The sequence below is a fragment of the Coffea arabica genome, chromosome 5e (genome assembly GCF_036785885.1).
Source record: "Coffea arabica cultivar ET-39 chromosome 5e, Coffea Arabica ET-39 HiFi, whole genome shotgun sequence".
NCBI lineage: Eukaryota > Viridiplantae > Streptophyta > Magnoliopsida > Gentianales > Rubiaceae > Coffea > Coffea arabica.
This window is the reverse complement of record NC_092318.1, coordinates 40,009,314-40,032,550: the sequence shown is the minus strand read 5'-3', so window position 1 is coordinate 40,032,550 and position 23,237 is coordinate 40,009,314. Positions and strand designations below refer to the sequence as shown.

At 35.1% G+C, this 23,237-nt stretch overlaps 2 protein-coding genes and 3 long non-coding RNA genes across 7 annotated transcripts in view; 2 read left to right on the top strand and 3 right to left on the bottom strand.

The window, feature by feature from the left end:
• Positions 1–2,936: 2,936 nt before the first annotated feature.
• The window catches only part of LOC113687343 (cysteine-rich receptor-like protein kinase 25), a 133,478-nt gene continuing 113,177 nt past the window's right edge, over positions 2,937–23,237 (bottom strand). Inside the window, exon 7 of the mRNA XM_072049688.1 lies at positions 2,937–3,477. Coding sequence (XP_071905789.1) covers positions 3,145–3,477 — 333 coding nt within the window. The 3' untranslated portion in view covers positions 2,937–3,144. The remainder of the gene's footprint in view (positions 3,478–23,237) is intronic.
• LOC140006565 (uncharacterized) lies at positions 3,564–5,516 on the bottom strand. Its single transcript, XR_011814240.1, has 3 exons — positions 5,131–5,516; positions 3,965–5,047; positions 3,564–3,829 (listed from the first exon to the last, which is right to left on the bottom strand). It is a non-coding gene; the product is annotated as an uncharacterized lncRNA (long non-coding RNA).
• On the bottom strand, positions 7,258–8,559 carry LOC140006566 (uncharacterized). The gene is made up of 3 exons (XR_011814241.1): positions 8,426–8,559; positions 7,736–8,319; positions 7,258–7,629 (listed from the first exon to the last, which is right to left on the bottom strand). It is a non-coding gene; the product is annotated as an uncharacterized lncRNA (long non-coding RNA).
• On the top strand, positions 7,813–11,377 carry LOC140006564 (uncharacterized). 3 transcript variants are annotated; one of them, XR_011814239.1, is made up of 4 exons: positions 7,813–7,951; positions 8,128–8,242; positions 8,825–9,311; positions 9,519–11,377. It is a non-coding gene; the product is annotated as an uncharacterized lncRNA (long non-coding RNA). The 3 variants fall into 3 exon arrangements; XR_011814238.1 differs by having other exon boundaries at positions 8,128–8,253; positions 8,825–8,986; XR_011814237.1 differs by having other exon boundaries at positions 8,128–8,253.
• LOC140006561 (aspartyl protease family protein At5g10770-like) lies at positions 17,055–22,777 on the top strand. Its single transcript, XM_072048657.1, has 2 exons — positions 17,055–17,359; positions 21,332–22,777. The coding sequence occupies exons 1-2, from the start codon at positions 17,173–17,175 to the stop codon at positions 22,591–22,593; spliced, it is 1,449 nt and encodes a 482-aa protein (XP_071904758.1). The 5' UTR covers positions 17,055–17,172; the 3' UTR covers positions 22,594–22,777.

Genomic DNA, 23,237 nt, shown 5'->3' with positions numbered 1-23,237 from the left:
TTTTTTTTTTTTTAAAATTTTCCTTCTACTCTCTTAAAGCCAATCTTATTACCAATTAGTTTGTGCTTCTCAGACAAGACTATTTCATACAATTTATATTATTTTTCTTTTCATGATGGTTTTTTCAACTATTTATTGGTAAAATAATTATTTTTAAATACTCTATTTACTTAAAAATATTTCATCAAATAATGTGAGAAAATATTTATACGTGTGCATGACAAAAGAGACATTCTACATAAACATTTTATGAAGAGTGCAAAAAACTAAGCAATACTATCTTCGTTATTGTGATAAGAACAATAAGTGTCTATTTTGTATATTTTTAGTGTACTTTATAGTTTAATTTTGGTGCATTTTAATTATATTTATAACTAATTAATTAGATTTCTAGTGAAGTTTGCATTTTGTGGTTTAACTATGAAAAATTGCATTTCTATGGATTTAAGTGGTTAAAATTTCATGTTTTTGTTGGATTTAATGATTCAATCATTAATTGGTGTGAAGTGAGAAAATATTTGGATGATTCTTGATGGTTTGAAATGATTTAAAGTAAATATGAAGTGCAATATATTCAAAAGATGAAATGAAATCAAATTCAATAGAAGGAAATTTCAACAGTTTTCACATCTTTTGATATTTTGGCTATAACCTACGTTATAAGCTTTGGATTGAGATGATTCTTAAATTATTTTGAATCTGAGACATAGATCAACATTTCGTATGAAGAATTGAAATCCCATTCAAGCATTCTGATGGTCAAAAAGTTGAATACAATCGTGCATTTATGCTATCAAAATAAAAAACAAAGGTTTGACCAATTGAGGCTATTTCAGCCTATAGACATCCAAATGAGATGATTATTAATGCATTAGAAAGCTAATTCAAAGGGTTACAACTTTTATACTTTGTGCAAAAACTAGTTTAGCATCGATCATTGAGAATTTGTAGCTCAAATTGATATAAAAACAGAGCAATTTCTAGAATCATAAAAAATGTCCCAAACCTGCAAAGGAGCAGTTACAGGGGTTGTTACATGGCCTACCTAGCCCGCGTAAAATTGATTTTCGGCTATGCAACTTGCTTTATAACTTGCAATTTGTTCACATAACCTTTTTGGACCATTTTTCTGATCAAATTCGGTGGGAACTACCCAAGGAGATCATGGAGACTTCAAGAATCAACTTTTGGTGATTTCAAAAAGCAATTTGCATCAACATTAACATCATTACTTGGAGCTTGATTCTTCTATAAATAGGCCCTTCAAAACACATTTTTGCATAACTTTGAAGGTTAGATAAACTACACAAAATGTAGTTTTTTTACTAGAACTTCCTAGTTCATTATTGTCGTATAGATTTGTATAGTTAGTTGCATCCAATCCTTGTGTATAGCAAGACATAGATGAAGTTGAGGATGAAAATGGAGAGCTTAAAGTTCAAGTGACATGGGTCACATCTCTTCCATCACTCTATTTCTTGTATTGATTTTTATGTTTAGTTATAATACAAGTTTTCTTAACTTTCATGTTTTGGTGGTTGTATGCCTAGAGGATGGATGAACTTCTATGATTGTTAAGTGAAGTTTTCATAGTTATTTGAGTTTATTTCTTGAGAAAGCTATTAAGCACTTTTGCTATTTCAATCATGATTAACCTAAATCTATTAGTTGTGATTACCTAAAGATATTGTTTCATCAACAACTATTGTGATTCAATACTAGTTCATGAAAGTGTTAAATCAAAGGAGTCAACGCACTATTGTAGGGTTACACGTTTGTGATTTTGATTGGTTGTTCCATGTAATTTCATAGAATTCAATCAATATATAGCTAGTTTCATATCAAGTTAATAGGTATGGGATAGTTATAGGTACGGTTAATACATCAGCGATAGCATGTATCACATATATTTGGAAATTAAGTCATAACTAACCAAAATAATGAATTCAATTAATCGGTTATTTTATTTGCATAAGTAGATAGGAATTCCATAACACTAAACATATGTAAGATTTTGTTTCAATCATGATTAACATAAATCTATTAGTTGTGATCTATTTGCTTTATTTGTAATAATCTAAATAATAGAAAAGCTCGAATAACACCGATAGTTAACAATATTTTTTGTGGAATCGACATCTAATACCCCTTATAAATGATTTGTATACTTACACAAAATGGGATCTTTAGACTTTTGAAATTTGGTGCGAAGTAAATGCCTCGGCGAAGAACCAATTCATAGCAGAAGCTTTGCCGATGTTGTGGAGTAAATTGTTGCAAAACATGTTTACTACTTCAAGTATATATTCCAACTTGTTTTTGTCCAAAATATACAGCTAAAAAACTTGGGACTACAAAACGCAGGAGCAATCATTGCTTGTTTGTAGGCATTTGACTTGTAAACTCAAAACATGGTTGGCATCGAGGAGGAATCATTGCTAGCATAATTTGTTACTTGAGGAGGAAACATTTGTTCTAGGCATTTGACTCGTGGTGCAGACTTCTACTATCCAGCACTATTTCAGATAATTCCCATCACAGTTTCTAGTTTAAGTTTATACCAAAGTATTATTTTAAACAATGACCCTATGATTCTTGCTCTGATACTATGATAAAGAAGACAACATATAGGGAAAAATAATTGACAGACTTAGTTAGGAAGCCATCTTTGCTACATATAAGTGATAAAAGCCAACTTTGCTCAAGACATGTTGTCTATTTGAAGCCCTCGGGGGTTAGCTCGACCGGTTCCGTCGTCACCTCTTTAGGTGCAGGTTCCGTGTTCGACTCTCTCCTCGTTAACGTGCTGGGATCCGTGGGGCAGGCTCTCCCAGCCTGGGGGATTAGTCTGGGCAAAATGCCTGGGATACCCCCAGTCGACAAAAAAAAAAAAAAATGTTGTCTATTTGAAAAAAAAAAAAAGAAAAGAAAAGAAAAATCTCAAGTGCAACAACAACTTGCATTTTTCTTTCAAGCACATCCTTAAATCCTCAAGGTACGAGAAGTCAATCACTGTGAAGAAGCTAATTTACAACACTAACGGAGAAAGATACCTTCCTGGTAAATGAGTCATGCAACAAACACTACAACGTGGTGCTGCTGATGCACTCGATATTCCTAGCCAGAATTGGCCTATTTCTTCCTCTATCTGGGGTATGGTTCAGTAATTGTTGCCTCATTGACAGAGCTTGGAATTGAAATTCTTTCGGTATTAGATTGCTCAACTTCCACCTCTTCCACCATGCTTTCCGATCCATGGCTCCAGAAAACTGCCGGACGATGTGGAGTTGGTAGGGTAACCGAGCTACAATTGAGCATATTGACCAGGGAAGCCATTGTAGGCCTTTTACTGACATATTCTTCTACACATAGTAAGCCTAATTGGACACATTGAATGACTTCAGTTTTGGCAAAAGAATCTCCAATACTTGAATCCAAAAGAGCTAAAGGTTCGCCATGTCTCCAATGCTTCCAAACCTTGTAAAAAGAAAAGGAAGCAAACTAGTCTTTACGAAAATTTTGAACTACTCTACTATGTGTAACTACGAACAAAGGACTAATGGTAAGGCCTAATGGCATCATGACGGTGAAGATTCGCATTGGACATCTAAATAATAAATTGTGCCAAGTTCAAATCCTTGACTGCAATTGTGCAAAACCACAGAAAAATAATAAAAACAGCAGTAGAGGTTTTGTAATTCGCACTTACATATGGAAACTACTATTCTTCTTGCCTGTAACAATTTCTAAAATAACGACCCCAAAACTGAATACATCTGACTTTGTCGAAAACTGGCCCCGTCTCATATATTCAGGAGCCATGTAACCACTGCAAGCCACAATGATTGTAATAAACAGTACTAAGATAACCCCAATGAGGCAATGAAATGGAAGTGTAGATAATTTTCAATAAAGATTCAAAGTCATATTATGTGACAAAAGATAGTATGGGCACAAAACTTACAATGTCCCAGCAATTCTATTTGTGTTTCCTTCAGATTGATCAACTCCACAAATCTTTGCCATGCCAAAATCTGCGATCTTTGGGCTCATATTTCCATCCAATAATATATTGCTTGCTTTGAGATCACGATGAACAATTTTAAGACGAGAATTCTCATGCAGATAAAGAAGTCCTTTTGCTATACCTCCAATGATATTGTAATGTCTTGACCAGTTCAATGATCGTTTATTTTCTGGATCTACACAAATTTAAACACAATATACTGTGCTAGCATTGAGAATTATTTTATCAATAATTCTAGAAAGCATAATCAAATAGGTAAATTACATTTTAGCTTTTAAAATATAAATGCACTCTCAGTTTAGTTCTTAAATTTTTATTGTGGACACTTCACCTAAAGGTTTTAAATTGTCCCACTTCAGTATAATTATTAATGAAATCATTAAAACAAATGTGACAATTGAGAGAGTGATTGTATGATGTGTGACAAATGTGACGTTTTAAGAGGTGAAGTATCCAAAATTAAAGTTTAAGAACTAAAGTTTGAGTGCGTCTATGATTTAAGGGTCTAAACTAGAATTCACACCAATTAAACATTTGTCTAGAGGCAATTTGTCCATCATTTCCATAAATGGCAAGTCAAGTAAAATAGAACCCACCAAAGAGAAAGTAGCCAAGGCTTTTGTTAGGAACAAATTCATAGATGAGTATCTTTTCTTCTCCTTCCAGGCAAAATCCCAATAGTGGAACTAGATTTCTCTGTTGAAGCTTTGCAACTACTACAATTTCATTTTTAAATTCTTCTGCACCTTGCCCTGAGCTCCTTGACAGCCTCTTAACAGCTACTTCTTGTCCATTACCAAGTACACCCTGCGTAAACATGCATACCAGAATTTAATTGAAATATTAAATGTGTAGATATTCAAATTCACAAAAGCAAAATATTTCATGCAAAGACCCTGTATACACGACCAAATCCACCTTCGCCAATTTTGTTATCCACAGAGAAGTTATTTGTGGCAATTTGAATTTCAGTTAAGCTATACTGTAAAGATTCGGCAGTGAAGATATCAGCAACTCCATCTACACCAGAAATAAGAAAATACACTCAATTTATTTGTTCAAACAAATCTGAAGTGTTTGTAATATTAATCTATCAACTTTACCACTTGTTTCCAGTGCCATAGCAATATAACTCTTCCGCAATCTTCTTTTCAGGAAAACTAAAGCCATGATAAATAGCACAACAGCAACCCCAATTAATGGGACAGCAATTGAAAAAGCTGCTCGTAGGGGGCTTTCGCCCTTTGCCTGGATGAAAGTTAGTTTAATTTATCTTCGAAAGTCAGCTGATCATAGGAGATCAAGTTTATTAAACTTCGAGGTAGAGTCACTCTGAGACAGCCTTACATAGACAAAAAGCTAGAGTTCAGATCCTCTCTATTACTTTCTCACCATTTATGTGCCTAAATTTTTCATAACAATCTATTTATTATGTCAATAATTTTACTTCCACAAGTAGATCAACATACTTAAAATTCATTCTCATTTATGAATTTTTTGTCATTCAATTTGTACAAAACACTTTGACGGTGCAATATGGGCCAAAATTATAATAAAAAATGCAAAGTTTGATCCAATAGTAAAATTTAATCAGTTTAATTTGAATTTTTTAATATACTTTAAACAACACAAGAAATATAATTTGGATGACCTTTTATTTCAAAAATAATATTATAACCATGTTTATTTAGGTGTAATGGAGAAAAAATTTTCTGCAATTAATGGAGAAGAGCCTAACCCAAAGGGCTATGCAAAAACACATTATTTGAAAGAACATTTTTTTTTCAATATTCTTTAAAAGTTTTCACCACCTTTTGGTCTCACATGCTTCATGTTGATGGTAAATGAAGAGAGATTTTCATCATCAATTTTCAATATTATGGACTAATATTAAGAAACTCCCCTGAGGTTTGAACATATACAAGCTTAACTGTGTTTGGACCAAATTACGACTACCCATTGTAAGCGAGGCTGTCCAGACCTAGTGATTATAAAGAAATGACAACAATGCCAAATATTTTGGAAATAAAACCACACAAATGAGATTGCTTTTTTAGGCCAAAGAATTGCTGTAGAAGAAAAAGGTTGAAGACAATTATTTACCAAATTAATAAGAGAGACAAATCACCAAAAATTCTTTAGCCTATGCACTTGTAGCCTTGTGTGGAAGTGCAAATCCTTATTTCTTATTCGCTGGATGATTTCACACCACGCATCTGTGGTCCTGTGAAATTGGATAGCATAAGTTTCCTTCGCTTTGAGAAGACCACGAATCGAGGTGGGAAATCATCCAACGACGTGTTTCCTCTTCTGTGTTTTTTGTTCTTTTGTTATGTATTTGTTTTTAGTTATTCCATTTTGATTTTTTATGACCCTACATGAAGAATACATGGCAATATTCCATTTTGTTTTTTGTAGTTGTTCTTATTCGCTGGATGATTTCGCACCGCGCATCTGTGGTCCTGTGAAATTGGATAGCATAAGTTTCCTTTGCTTTCAGAAGACCACGGATCTGAGGTGGGAAATCACCCAACGATGTGTTTCCTCTGCTGTGTTTTTTGTTCTTTTGTCATGTATTTGTTTTTAGTTATTCCATTTTGATTTTAAGCAAATTGCGCGAAATGTCACTAAACTATTGCGAGGTGCCGGTTCTGATCACTAAACTTTTTTATTAGCCAAAAATGTCACTGAACTAGTAAATCTGTACCGTTTTAGTCATTCCATATATTTATGCCGTTAGGAGAGACGGAAAGTCACTTTTTGAAGGGCAATTTCGTCTACACAGCTGTTAAAAAATTTATCCCTCGTTCTTCTGCACCCACAACCACCCTATCACCTACATTGCCACCCACCGCCATCACTTCCACCTCCACTTTCCCTTTTTTCTTTCTTCTTCTTTCTCCTCCCTCTTCCTTCCCTCCCTTCCTCTCTCTTCCCCTACTCCCTGCCTTCTCTTTTCTCCCCTTCTATTGGAACCCCCCCTTCCCTCTCATTTTTGATCCTGACCAGAGCTCTAGCTGCGACCTTCAATCCAAGCTCATCGGAGAACAACAACAAACGGTGGAGACCTTGCACCCTCATTCTTCAAGATCTGAGCATATGCTTTTGGAATGGGCGGTGGTTTCTTTCAATTGAAGCAGGCCGAGGTTGCCAACAATGGGAGACAAAGGCATATGAGAATATGGATGAGGATGAATGATGGACATGTGCAAAAAATGTACACTTGCCAATTGAAGTAAATGGATGGATGATTCACAAACAATGGCTGTAATATCATGGAGATGGGGATACTAGTATAGGGGGGGGGAAAAGTTTTTTTTTCAAAAAGAAAAAAAAAACAGAAAAAAAATCTTTCATATATGTGCAATTGGCACCAGTTGCTAACAAGCGCGGCCCCTGCGGCAATTAAGGACACCAGCACCATAAGTCATTGATGCAACCATGGAAGACGACTTGGCACCTAAGCATGAAGCTCTAGCATAGCTGGCCGAGGCCCCTGCTCCAGATGGAGTGAAATAGGCACCATTAAGCATCAGGTCGCCCTCTGATCTCCAGTTCCAATTCTTCCACTGGTATTCAGCAGTTTCAACCCTCTTTGTTACCTGTCAAAACCAGTCCATTTACATAAAGGGGGATCAGTTCAATGAGGTCATGGTTAATAAAAAGTCATCACTGGGTAGATGTTGAATGCTAGTAACTGTATATTACCTCCTTTGCAAAAGGATTGAGCGGGGCGAGGTAACAATTATTTCAGATCTTGATGGTGCTGCCATTTAGATCGGCCATCTCCTTTATATCTCTGCCGGATACGGAACCATTGATTATGTAAAAGCTTCAAGGAAAAGATTGTGCGGACGAAATTGCCCCTCAAAAAGTGACTTTTCATCTCTCCTAATGGTACAAATACACGGAAAGACTAAAACGGTATAGATTTACTAGTTTAGTGACATTTTTGGCCAATAAAAAAGTTTAGTGATCAGAACCGGCATTTCTTAGTGACATTTCGCGCAATTTGCTCTTTTGATTTTTTATGGCTCTACACGAAGAATACATGGCAATAATCCATTTTGTTTTTTGTATTTGTTCTTATGGCAATTAAGGACACCTGCACCAGAAGTCATTGATGCGACCATGGAAGACGACTTGGCACCTAAGCTTGAAGCTCTGGCATAGCGGGCCGAGGCCCCTGCTCCAGATGGAGTGAAATAGGCACCAGTAAGCATCAGGTCACCCTCTGATCTCCAATTCCAATTCTTCCACTGGTGTTCAACAGTTTCAACCCTCTTTGTTACCTGTCAAAACCAGTCCATTTACATCAAGGGGGATCGGTTCAATGAGGTCATGGTTAATAAAAAGTCATCACTGGGTAGATGTTGAATGCTAGTAGCTATATATTACCTCATTTGCAAAAGGATTGAGCGGGGAGCGCTAACAATTATTTCAGATCTTGATGGTGCTGCCATTTAGATCGGCCATCTCCTTTATATCTCTGCCGGATACGGAACCATTGATTATGTAAAAGCTTCAAGGAAAAAATTGTGTGGACGAAATTGCCCCTCAAAAAGTGACTTTTCGTCTCTCCTAACGGTATAAATAAACGAAAAGACTAAAACGGTACAGATTTACTAGTTTAGTGACATTTTTGGCCAATAAAAAAGTTTAGTCATCAGATCCGGCACTTCGCAATAGTTTAGTGACATTTCGCGCAATTTGCTCTTTGATTTTTTATGGCTCTACACGAAGAATACATGGCAATAATCCATTTTGTTTTTTGTATTTGTTCTTATGGCAATTAAGGACACCTGCACCAGAAGTCATTGATGCGACCATGGAAGACGACTTGGCACCTAAGCTTGAAGCTCTGGCATAGCTGGCCGAGGCCCCTGCTCCAGATGGAGTGAAATAGGCACCATTAAGCATCAGGTCGCCCTCAGATCGCCAGTTCCAATTCTTCCACTGGTATTCTGCAGTTTCAACCCTCTTTGTTACCTGTCAAAACCAGTCCATTTACATCAAGGGGGATCGGTTCAATGAGGTCATGGTTAATAAAAAGTCATCACTGGGTAGATGTTGAATGCTAGTAACTGTATATTACCTCCTTTGCAAAAGGATTGAGCGGGACGAGGTAACAATTATTTCAGATCTTGATGGTGCTGCCATTTAGATCGGCCATCTCCTTTATATCTCTGCCGGATACGGAACCATTGATTATGTAAAAGCTTCAAGGAAAAGATTGTGCGGACGAAATTGCCCCTCAAAAAGTGACTTTTCGTCTCTCCTAACGGTATAAATAAACGAAAAGACTAAAACGGTATAGATTTACTAGTTTAGTGACATTTTTGGCCAATAAAAAAGTTTAGTGATCAGATCCGGCACTTCGCAATAGTTTACTTACATTTCGCGCAAGCTCTTTGATTTTTTATGGCTCTACACGAAGAATACATGGCAATAATCCATTTTGTTTTTTGTATTTGTTCTTATGGCAATTAAGGACACCTGCACCAGAAGTCATTGATGCGACTATGGAAGACGACTTGGCACCTAAGCTTGAAGCTCTGGCATAGCTGGCCGAGGCCCCTGCTCCAGATGGAGTGAAATAGGCACCATTAAGCATCAGGTCACCCTCTGATCTCCAATTTCAATTCTTCCACTGGTGTTCAACAGTTTCAACCCTCTTTGTTACCTGTCAAAACAAATCCATTTACATCAAGGGGGATCGGTTCAATGAGGTCATGGTTAATAAAAAGTCATCACTGGGTAGATGTTGAATGCTAGTAGCTATATATTACCTCCTTTGCAAAAGGATTGAGCGGGGAGAGCTAACAATTATTTCAGATCTTGATGGTGCTGCCATTTAGATCGGCCATCTCCTTTATATCTCTGCCGGATACGGAACCATTGATTATGTAAAAGCTTCAAGGAAAAGATTGTGCGGACGAAATTGCCCCTCAAAAAGTGACTTTTCGTCTCTCCTAATGGTACAAATACATGGAAAGACTAAAACGGTATAGATTTACTAGTTTAATGACATTTTTGGCCAATAAAAAAGTTTAGTGATCAGAACCGGCACTTCTTAGTGACATTTCGCGCAATTTGCTCTTTGATTTTTTATGGCTCTACACGAAGAATACATGGCAATATTCCATTTTTTTTTTTGTATTTGTTCTTATGGCAATTAAGGACACCTGCACTAGAAGTCATTGATGCGACCATGGAAGACGACTTGGCACCTAAGCTTGAAGCTCTGGCATAACTGGCCGAGGCCCCTGCTCCAGATGGAGTGAAATAGGCACCATTAAGCATCAGGTCGCCCTCTGATCTCCAGTTCCAATTCTTCCACTGGTATTCAGCAGTTTCAACCCTCTTTGTTACCTGTCAAAACCAGTCCATTTACATAAATGGGGATCAGTTCAATGAGGTCATGGTTAATAAAAAGTCATCACTGGGTAGATGTTGAATGCTAGTAACTGTATATTACCTCCTTTGCAAAAGGATTGAGTGGGGCGAGGTAACAATTTCAGATCTTGACGGTGCTGCCATTTAGATCGGCCATCTCCTTTATGTCTTTGCCGGAATCGGAACCATTGATTATGTAAAAGCTTCAAGGAAAAGATTGTGCAGACGAAATTGCCCCTCAAAAAGTGACTTTTCGTGTCTCCTAACGGTATAAATACACGGAATGACTAAAACGGTACAGATTTACTAGTTTAGTGATATTTTTGGCTAATAAAAAAGTTTAGTGATCAGTACCGGCACTTCGCAATAGTCTAGTGACATTTCGCGCAATTTGCTCTTTGATTTTTTTTTGGCCCTACACGAAGAATACATGGCAATATTCCATTTTGTTTTTTGTATTTGTTCTTATGGCAAGGACACCTGCACCAGAAGTCATTGATGCGACCATGGAAGACGACTTGGCACCTAAGCTTGAAGCTCTGGCATAGCTGGCCGTGGCCCCTGCTCCAGATGGAGTGAAATAGGCACCATTAAGCATCAGGTCGCCCTCTGATCTCCAGTTCTAATTCTTCCACTGGTATTCAACAGTTTCAACCCTCTTTGTTACCTTTCAAAACCAGTCCATTTACATCAAGGGGGATCGGTTCAATGAGGTCATGGTTAATAAAAAGTCATCACTGGGTAGATGTTGAATGCTAGTAACTGTATATTACCTCCTTTGCAAAAGGATTGAGCGGGGCGAGGTAACAATTATTTCAGATCTTGATGGTGCTACCATTTAGATCGGCCATCTCCTTTATATCTCTGCCGGATACGGAACCATTGATTATGTAAAAGCTTCAAGGAAAAGATTGTGTGGACGAAATTGCCCCTCAAAAAGTGACTTTTCGTCTCTCCTAACGGTATAAATACATGGAATGACTAAAACGGTTTAGATTTACTAGTTTAGTGACTTTTTGGCTAATAAAAAAGTTTAGTGATCAGAACCGGCACTTCGCAATAGTTTAGTGACATTTCGCGCAATTTACTCTTTGATTTTTTATGACCCTACACGAAGAATACATGGCAATATTCCATTTTGCTTTTTGTATTTGTTCTTATTCACTGGATGATTTCGCACCACGCATCTGTGGTCCTGTGAAATTGGATGGCATAAGTTTCCTTCGCTTTCAGAAGACCACGGATCTGAGGTGGGAAATCATCCAACGATGTGTTTCCTCTGCTATGTTTCTTGTTCTTTTGTCATGTATTTGTTTTTAGTTATTCCATTTTGATTTTTTATGACCCTAAATGAAGGGTACACATCAATATACATAGTTATTAAACTCGATCGGGCAAGAAATCCAACAAAGGAACCAAGGCAACGGACGACTAGTTTAACCAATCAGTCATTGGTTGAACTTGTGGATATAAAATAGTAATAAAGTGCTTTTAGATACTAATTATTATGCTTTGAAAGATATATAATGAACATACAAATATTAATAGAAGATTCAATTTCATTTTACTGTACTTGTACTTAAATAAATAACACATTTAAATATAGAACAAAATTGTATCACTTATTTTCAAAGATATAGCATCATTTTTTATTATTTTATCTTTCAAAAATAAAATAATTTTTATCAACTCAAATATTGTAAGTTTGAAAGTTAAAAGAATTAATTGTATAACAAAAAAGTAAACAAGTTTATTTAATAAAACATTTAATTATCAAGTAAAAACTAAGCAAGTAGTAAAATTTTATACACATTTAAATGAAAATCCAACATACAAATCTAGTCAAAAGTATATTACACTTTATTTCAAAAACAATGATCCACAATTGTATTAAAAAAAAGAACCCAGTCAACTGGAAAATCGGACGGGCTCCGATTGAACCACTATGTCAAACAAGTTTGATCGGACCAATTCATTCTCCAATCAAACTGGAAATCCTTTCGGCCGAATGGTCGAGTCATTTGTAGGATTGTAAAAAAATCGAATCGCTTACGAGCAACTCAATCCAAAGCTCGACTCGAGCTCGATGTGCTGCTTGCCGCAACTCGAGCTCAATCAACATCGAACTCGAGTCGGGCTCAACCTGATCAAGTCGAACTCGAATTCGAACTCGAGTTTAAAGATAATCAACTCGTTAGTTCATAAGCCGGCTTAATTATATACATATTATTTTTTAATTTAATAATAAAATTACATATATCCCTTATATTTTATTATTTGTTAAGAAAATTATTATTTTATTCCCTTTTTAAAAAATAAAATAATTATTTTTTTAAGCTCGAGTTTGAGTTCAAACTCGATTTGAATTTGAGTCAAGCTTGAGCTCGAGTTGTTACATTGAAAGTTCGTCGAGTTTGAGCTCGAGTTTGCTAAGTCAAATTTGGATTGATTAAACCAAAGTCGACTCGACTCAACTCGTTTGTAGCCTATTTCATTGGGCTGATTGTTTCAACTGCTAGGGTCACGCCAAGTTCAATAACTATAGGGGATGAAATAAAAAGTAAAACAGAAAATCCATTGTGAAACAAATGTAAAAAAATTTTATTTGGCAAGAAAACAATGATAGGATTTAAGAGTGGAGGAGAAAGGGAATTTGAATCAAAGATCTCTAAATTCTAAGGTCTCAACCTTAGCCACTAAGCATATAGCGTTATCTCATAATCTCCTTATGCATGTGAAATTATCCTATTATTCTGGCCCCTTGAACTTTCTTGTAAAGTGGATCACTGATTTTTCTTTTTTAGGGTAAATTAACTTCAAAGAGGGTAAAAATGGTATTTGGTTGGCTTCAATGCGAATATTTGTCTTGTATATTTTTTCTCAGCTATTTTCTACTTTGGGCTCTTGAACTATAGACATACTGCCACTTTAATCATTAAATTTCAAAGTTGAGCACTTTATATCTTAAAATATGAAATTCATCCTACTTTAGTTTTTAATAATTGTATTCAAAATTTTGACAGCTAGTTTTGTCACAAAACAAAGAAAGATCAAATGGCTCCACATTACCAAAGCACAACTAACGTAAAATTGCGATTTTGAAACCACAAATGTTAAGAGGCAAAACATTAAACCACAAAGAAGTACCATTAATTTACTTATTTAATATCAGATTTCAAACTAGCAAACAAATTATATTGCACTATAACGGAAAATCTTTTACATGCATACAATACATCCTCGATCTTCTTCAACGTCTTTGTCTTAAATTGGAAAAACTAAAATGGATTCTTCTTTGCATTATGCCATAGTAATTTCATTTTTTACATCAATACCATCCATAATATAACTCATGTACTATTTTAGTTACACACAAAAGTTAAATTAAAAATACCAAAATTTTTCCATTTGATTAATCATTGCAAAATTTTCCATGAACTTAAACCCTTTTACATTATGTAAATGTTTCTAGCAAATTGAATGCAAAAACTTTCTCAAATGCACTTTATATTCATGTATGCTGATCAACCAATCAAAAGAAAATTATAACATAAGTATATGAGTTTTAAAAACCATATAATAGATAAATGGATAGATAACTAAATAAAAACGTAATGCAAAGGTGCCCAACCCATTTTCGCACGTCAGGCCATCACAGTTAAAGGGATTCCGCAATGACCATAACAATTCTACTTCAACATATATTCAATAGTTATTACAGTCCCAATGCTTGCAAAAAGACTAAATTTACTGTCCTAAGAAGCATGACTCCACTTAAAATCTTCCATAAATGACAAATGATGATGCATGTGATCAGTAAGATGTGCTAATGCTGAAATCTTACTGTTGCGTATTCAACTAAAATTTTACTTAGAAAATTCAACAAGTTACGTGGTGGTCTCCTTTAGGTATATATTTTTCGTTTGAAAGTGAATTCACACCCCTCATCCTATATTTACATATTCTACTAACTTCAATAATATTAATTCCAATAATAAAGGTATGAATTTAATATGAAGGCATGTGAATTTAGTGCTTTTCATTTTCGACCTAGAATTTACTACAAACAAGAAATTGTAAGAATTAAGATTGTATAAACACCAAGTTGTTTAATTGAAATTGCAGGCCAATAAAGAATTAAGATATTCATTTTCTTTCGATGCTGTTGTTGATTGGAAAGCTAACTTTCCAGTTTGGTTGCTTGAATGTGCTCAAACAGACGTAGAGGAGCAGTTGCTTCAGAATGTGTAACTTGGTTTTTGATGAATGAATTGTTGCCGTTTTAGACAAAAAAAAAAAAAAGAAAAAGAGTATGATGAAAAGCTTGACTCAAATTCTTAAAAGATGAGAAAAAAAAAAAGATTTGGACTGAAAATGTGAGGTTAGAAGACCCATGTGTATCAAAATATGCAAGTGACAACTGTAACATACTTGAAAATTACAAAACTATAGTATCAATCATTTAGCATCATTTTAAGACAACAAGCCACGCTAATTTGAAGTGGAACTTGTATTCTGTGTACAAGACATTAGATAAAGTAGAAACTTATCGTATCTGTTGCATCATACGAATAAATATGGATAAAGACAATGCAAGTGTGGTTGTCGTGTCGTAAGCAACTTGTAAGATGAATCCTTATCATAATAAACAATTTAATTAAGTGGAAATGAAGTTTTTTTTTTTTTGGAAAGTATAATATATCAAACACTTATTACATGTTTTATTACTTTTAGTTCCAAAGGTTCATATATCTATCAGAGTGAATAAAAGTGTATATTTCTTTGTGCCATTTGAAGGTTGGCTGTTATGATGTATTATTCGAGCATCATGTGAATTTTTAATAATTAACCTAGAAATTTCACATAAAAATGCTAAATCCATTCACTTCTAATCTAGATTCATACTTTAAAAAAGTTTAATTCTTATATGCAACTCATCAATACATCAAATATATAGATTTAACCGCTGCTTTTCCTATGTTTCCCAAAGAATTTGTATTTAAAGAAAATATGATAATCATAATTTCTTTTGAGTAATTACTTCACTAAACTGTGACAAAAATTAGGACAAGATTATGTGCTTGTTATACTTTTTGTTTCAGTTAAGTGCAAATCTGTGAAGGCATAGTTTGGAGGCATGTACTTCCACAATTTGCGAGATTTGCATAATTAGCCCTAACAAATATTCTTCTTTTTATTTGGGATAAAAGAACCCATAACTGTTATTCGAAAGTGCGCATTGAGTAAATTCCGTCTCATACACTAACCTGCCAATCACACGGATGGGCAAAAAGCACTAGCCAAATCCTGTGCGACTAGGGGTAATATTCTTCTTGATTTCCCCAGAAAAAAAAAAAAGAATCTTTTTTTTTTTTTGAAATTTTTCGTAAGTTACCTTCATAAAAGGTTTGCTTTTCTTAAACATCCTTTTCAGCCCAGTTGTAGGGTCATAAGAGAAAATAACAAATAAACATTTGCATGTCTGCTTGTTCCATTGTGCACCCCATGTTCCACTCTTTCTTTTCTTAGAGCCCACTTGAACAATAATCACAAGAACAAACGCGTAATGGAACAGGAATCACAATCATATGAGGCTAGTTTTCGTGCCGCGGCTGGTGTTATAACATTGAAGTAATTTTCGTTCATAATGATAAATTTTTTAGTTTTAATTTGCAGCCAATTTTTGACTAATGGAAGGTATATCTTGAAAAAATTTACCATGGTCTTAAAACAATAGATTTGGCAATACGATTTTGGCATATGACAAAGCAATTACGAAGTTATGTCGATGACGCTTTATTTCGCGCACACATTATATATATATATATATATATATATATATATATATATATATATATATATATATATATAACAAACACACACACACACATATATACACAACAAACTAATTTGTTGGTTTCATAAGCATAAAAATGACAATTTCTTTCTCTCAAATCTATGTCTACGCCTCATTCTTGTTTTGTTATTTTGGTTAGAGATAGTAGTTTTAGTTTTGTGAAACACGATAAAGGTATCTGTTTGAGGGATGAAACAAAAAGGTCATTCTTTCTTTTCCATGGGAGTCATGCATAAAACAGAGTTCATTTCAGTACTTGACTTTTATTTCCATGCCACATTAATTAATTTCCCAAAAAATAAGGGAAATGAAAAACTTATCTAACTTCTCCATTTGGTTTGATAAACTAAAAAAGAAAAATACATACCTTTAGCATAATAAACGGAAAAAAAAAAGTTCGGCAGGAAGAATTGGCACAACAACTTTTAAGCTTTTGTGTGTCTTCCGTTTAGCCTTTTTTCCCTTTTGAGGGGATGCCATGCCTCCAAAATCAACAAGCAATTGTGATGTGTGGAATTGAGCTAAAACTGACTAATTTTCTGCATAAAGTCAATTATTAACACTTTGATGATTAGCTGAAACTGAAAGCAGTAATTTTGCACTAGACGAACATTACGAGTTTGTGACCCTCTGGTCCACTCCACATCCCAATTTCTCTTTTAAAATGAGTAATTCCACTAAATCATTTTGTATGACTTGGTGGACCATCCCATTTCACTTCTTTATTAGTACAGGACCATCCAACAAATCACAATATGGAGTTAGCTAAACTTCCAAGTCCAAAGAAACAATTACAGTGTCCTAGAGGCGACTTGCAAGCTTCAAACTTTGTCTATTTATATACTGGTTCAGATCCCATGTTTTTATAAGCCTATCAAAACAAAACACACCAATGGCACCCCCCACTTCCATCACCTTCTTCAATTTTATGATCTCCACTTATCTAATTCTCTCTCAGATTTCTGTGACCTTCATGAAGGGCCATGCTTTGGAAAGAAGTCTGGCTGCTGAAAGCAACTACCACACAGTTCATGTCAGTTCAATACTACCATCCTCTGCCTGCAAGCCCTCTGCCAAAGGTTTTATTCAATTGAACTTCCTGCTTCTTTCTTTCTTTCTTCAGTGGAATTGCTAGCTAGTTTTAGTTTTTGGGCTAGCTACAGAATTTTCTTTTGCACTACATAAACATCTTTTTGTCATATTCATTCTAATCTTAGATTTTGTGTTTGTTTTTAAAAGGACTAATGAAACTGCGAATGATAGATTCTACCAGTTTTAAGTACTCCATGAAGATTACGCTTTTGAGGGCTATTTGTTTAGTTAAAGAGGTCCCTAATATTTTTGTGGAAAGGAAGGTTGTTCAAAGAAGGAGATTTTAAACAATGAAGACTTTTTAGTTAACTGTCCCTCCATAAGTAGTTGGTTCCAAGACAATAATGAAGACAAACTAAGCAAAATCACACCCAATATTGATGGATTAACAAGGGTGACCATTCTCACTTCTTTCCAAAAACAAGAGAAGTTATATTCATTATTCTTTTACAGACTTCTTAAACATTTAGTTTAAAGAAAAGATTTAGCATTGAAAAGTTTTGCAGCCTCCATCTCGTTTCAGTGTCATTATTTCTTTGATTGGGTGTCACAAAATAAGAGTTTCTTTTTAAAGGTCATTAGCTAGTGAGACTCATTAAGTCTCTATCAGGTTAGCTAGGACTAGTTTTGAATTCCTCTACCCCATTGCACCCCCCACTATTTAGTGTACTAAAGGAAAAAAAAAAAACAAAGAACTTTTAAAAGTATTACTATAGTTTTCCTATTTTACCATTTGAAAAGAACAACTTTTCCAAAATTCGAATGCAATCCTCATTATTATACAATGTAAATATGAGGTTCATGATTAACCTAAGCCCCAAGAATTAGAAATTTCAGATTTCAATCCCCCTGTCCCTTCCCATTTCTTAAATCTCATCTTTTTTCTATTGGAATTTTTTTATATATATAAAAAAACTTAAGGCCATAACCTAAAGACATGAATAATGGTAAAGGGTGCAATTTGGGGTGGGGTGGGGTGGGATTTTTTGGGGGGTGGGGGGGTGGAGAGGGGTGAAGAACAGCTAATCCTTCAGCCTAATTGCAAATATTAAATGAGATTCTACCAATAATCCAATCATCCAAGCAAAGGGGCCCATCCATAATCAAAGAAGAACTTTATTTCCAATTTTTTCTTTCATTGGAATAGGTGATATGTTAAATTTTGTCAAAAGAACCTTCTCAGAAATAGAAAAATTTTGGATAATTAATGTTAAATAACCAATTTAGAGGCTATTTATCACAAGGAGATGTCTTTATGTTCTTGAAATTACGCTAGTTTTTGAATATAATCAATGGCTCGTTTCCAATTCCAAAAGACTCTTAGTCGTGCCATGCGCAGAGAAGATTATGTATGGTAAGGGTAAAATGCTTAAAGCAACTAGCTTATTGGCAAAGGAAAATGGCATTGATTAGTACTGGTATACATTTATTAGAAAAAAAGAAAATCCTTATAATTGAGATGGAGCTATCCTTATTACGATAGACCTCATCAGTATTATTCGCTCACTAAATGTTGTCGCTTCAGAAGCCATTAGAAGACAACTGATAAAGAAGCCAACCACCCAAAAAAAAAAAAAAAAAAGCTAATAAAGAAAAACGTCTTTTTGGCATAGTTATTAAATCCGGCTCGGAGAGAAACCCGGTGAAAGAGGTGGGTCAACGGGTTCAACCAGTGGGTGAGTGGTTCAACCGGTGGGTCACTACATATATTTAAATATTATGTTTTATAATTTTTGATATGGTTAAAACTATAATAAACTATGTTATAGTAAATACTCAATTAGTCCAATTTATTATAAAATCATTAATTCTTATAAGAATTAACAAAACCTAAATTTAATTTGTAATCCACCAAACTTCAAGTATAAAATTTTATCTAAGTGTAATTATCTAGTTTATTTACGAATTTTAAGTGCAAAAGGTTATTAAGAATAATATTTATTTTTAAAATGAATTGTGTAATATGTTATTTTTTAAATCCATTTCATAATTTATAGAATTTAGGGAATAATAAAATTTTATTAAAAGATTCCAAATAAATTTTGTTTTGAAGAAATAAAATAAGAATAAAAATCTAATATATAATATAGAAGGAGTAAATAAGCACTAAGTGAGTTGTTGGACTAGTGGTGAGTGCACTTAACCTTTATACTTGAGATTTGAGGTTCAAATCAGCATTTAAACATCTTTTAATCATTTTTATCCCAAAACCGACATCTTTTAATCATTTTTATCCCAAAATCGGGTCCCTTACAAAACCGTCCCCGGGTTTCTTACAAAACCGTCCATTTCAACCGATTGAACCGTTGTTCGGTTGAAAAGTCAATGGATTTCTTGCACAAACGATCCAATTATAAATCCAGCCCAGTTTCATGGCCGGTTCACCGAGTTGATGGGTTGAATCGTCGGGCCGGGTCGGGTTTAATAACTATGCTTTTTGGGCCAAAAAGCTAGGAAAGAGTGTGGTGGACATTATTGTTTCTCTCTCTTTATGATCATCATGGGTTTCATCGCCCCTTTTGTTGAAATATCAAGTCACGGAGCGCATCACAGCTGTGCCGGCTAAATAAATGTTACTGTAGGTGGATTAATGTCCACTGTTTTAGGGTTAATCATCAATTGTATCCTCAGCATCTTTTCATAGTTCATATCTCCTTGCTAATTAGATAGTGATTATGCAAAATTTTCTTCTTGCTAATTGGATATTTTACTCCTCTAGCTCAATTTTATGTTGGTTTAGACATTAGTACATTTTCCATCCATTGAGTTTCATCAAAGGGCTTTCAAGGTCTGGCGACAAATCAATATTGATGAAACTTTGGCTGAAAATGGCAGAGTGCCTAATTTCCAATATTAAACCTAATAAATGTTCATGACTATAGCTTGACTATTACTATTTATGAATAACCCTTCTTGATGTTCATTTGTTGATCATGATCAAAACCTCCATAATTTTAAGTTTGAGGAAGGATTCTTGTGGACATCAAGAACCCTCATGAGAAAAGAAATGTTGTTTGTTTCTTTTTAGGTTCATCGTGGGCTCCATTGCCCTTGTAGTTGAAAGAAAGAAGTAACCTGAAAATTTCCAGAGTACCTACTTGTCTACAGCTGTTTTGGCCAAAAAGGTCACTCTAATTGAAGGAGACAATACAATTATCAGAGTACCCACTTCTCTTAATGAATCAAGAAATAATCTGAAAATTTCAAGCTACTCTTTGCCCCTACAAGTTGAAATTGGAAATCAAGTAGAGTAACACCCATTATATATTCTACTTATCTACATCATCTTTCATATGAGGTCTTTAGCTTTAGGATCAAGCATTAATATGTATCCTCAATCCCAAGATCAAACTTCCTTGCTATTAGATAGGGATTGTGCAAAAAATTTTCAAAAGCTTCTCATGTTGTAAACTAATGCTCGAATTTGGATTTGTCACATTTAATGCACTGGTTTAATTTTCACGTAAATGGTTTAGGCTGTATTAATAGTAGAACAAGTTATGCATAATTTATTTGGTTTTAGAGCTCCAACTTCATCGATAGTACCTCTTTTAGCCATTAAGTTTCATTGAGGGTCCCCAAGTCAAGATGTAGTGCAAAATGTGGAAGGTCAAGCATTAGACATAATAAAGTTTTATGTCTAGTTTGACTGTTTACTGATCACCAAAAACCCTTCTTGACGTTCATTTGTTAATCATGATTAGAACCTCCATAATTATGAGTCTAATGAAGGAAATACCTTGGACGTTAAAACTAATGAATCACACTCTTTTGCTTGACAAAGTTTCTATCATCATGTAGTCTAATGGTGATATTCATCCACCAATTTACATATGCCGACATCACAAATTCATAATAAGACATATTCTATACTAAAAACTGTCTTTTCCCATATAATTGCTTTGTAAAGTTGCCATAACATCAAATTTATCATCTAGCTAAGCCATCATTATCATCAGGTCCCAGTAGAAAGTCATCATTGAAGGTAGTTCACAGACACGGTCCATGCCATCAACTCAATCAAGAATCATCCAACAGAGAAACCCTCACTGAAACACTTTCAGAAGATGAAACTCGTGTCAAGTCCATTCAAGCCCGCCACGCTTTTAGAGCCGACACGGACAAAATTCGTGGTTCAAAAGCTGACCTTCCTGCTAAGAGTGGAATCGCAATTGGCACAGGCAACTATGTTGTCTCAGTTGGTCTTGGCACCCCAGCTAAATCATATACGCTTGCTTTCGATACTGGAAGCGATCTTACATGGACTCAATGCGAACCATGCGTGAGAGTTTGCTACAAACAGCAAGATCCCATTTATGATCCTGTAAAATCTTCATCATATTCCAACATTTCTTGCAATGCTGCCCAATGTTCTGCACTTTCCTCAACACCTGGAACCCGCACGGGTTGCTCAGCATCTAACTGTCTCTACGGTATACAGTATGGCGATCAGTCTTTTTCGATTGGCTTTTTCGCTAAAGAGAGGCTAACATTGACACCTACAGATGTTTTTGATGAATTTTTCTTTGGTTGTGGGCAGAACAACCAAGGATTATTTGGAAAAACTTCTGGCTTGCTCGGCCTTGGCCGTGATCCGTTATCCACAGTTTCCCAGACTGCTCGAAAGTATGGCAAATACTTCTCTTACTGTCTTCCTACAAAGTCAGGATCAAATGGACACTTAACTTTTGGAAAAGGGTCGGTTCCAAATACCGTGAAATTCGCTCCTTTCTCGAGTTCAAGGTCTCAATTGAACTCGTTGTACTTCCTTGACATTCAAAGCATAAGCGTTGGAGGACAGCTGTTGTCTATTAGTGCATCAGTGTTCCAGACAGCCGGGAATGTTGTTGATTCTGGAACAGTTATAACACGGTTACCTCCAGCGGCTTACTCTGCATTACGCTCTGCTTTCAGACAGCAAATGTCACAGTATAAAACTGCACCTGCTACATCCACACTGGACACTTGCTACGATTTTAGCAGCCAATCCACAATGAAAATACCAAAGATCAGTATCTTCTTCAGTGGAAACGTAAAGGTTGATTTAGGTATTGAAGGGACACTTTTTGCATTAAGTTTATCACAGGTCTGTTTGGCTTTTGCTGGCAATAGTGCTGCCACAGACGTGGGAATTTATGGTAACACACAACAGCAAACATTTGAAGTAGTTTATGACGTTGCAGGCGGGAAGCTGGGGTTTGCACCTGGTGGATGCTCTTAAATTGAACTAGCTATACAATTGGACTCTATTAGCAGCAAAAGTGATTATCCTACAAAAGGAAGTATCAATTTCTGAAAGTAGTGTCTGTGATAAGAAATAACCTAGTTAGGCTGAGAAAAATCAGTCAGAGGATAAATATACAGCTATGTCTGAAGTTAATATTATCAGTTCGCAATTTACTTGACGCTTTCAAGAATTTATTACCGTTTCCTGCATTACTATCAAATTCTTAGATAATGTTTTTCCTTTTTGTTTCTTGGAGCAGGAAGGGGCTTGTTCAGGGTCCCAACTGCCATACTAAGAATCGCAACTGTTGTAGTCTATGACATATTAAGAGTTAAGAATCATAGCACCTTGAAGAAAATGGAGACTTTCAAACTGAAATTTGAACAACTGTAGTTGAATTATATTAGCCAACATTTTTGCTGGTGACAGAGGATCTAACATTATTCAAGAAAAGGAAGAGTGGAAAATAATATGAAATAGAGGTAATTTTTCTGCACACCAACAGGGTTTCATCCCACCACCTACATTTTCAGCATCTATATAAAAAAGAATATCCATTTTGGGCTGATGATTAATCCCAGTAGTGGTAACATTAATTGAAATTTTGTTCATGGTAAATTTTAAACACCGAATTTACC

Bases quoted from the DNA above. Each gene is read 5' to 3' on its own strand.
- LOC140006561 (XM_072048657.1), top strand. From the start codon at position 17,173: ATGGCACCCCCCACTTCCATCACCTTCTTCAATTTTATGATCTCCACT. The intron at 17,360-21,331 runs GTTTTATTCAAT...CATTATCATCAG, and splicing joins CTGCAAGCCCTCTGCCAAAG to GTCCCAGTAGAAAGTCATCA.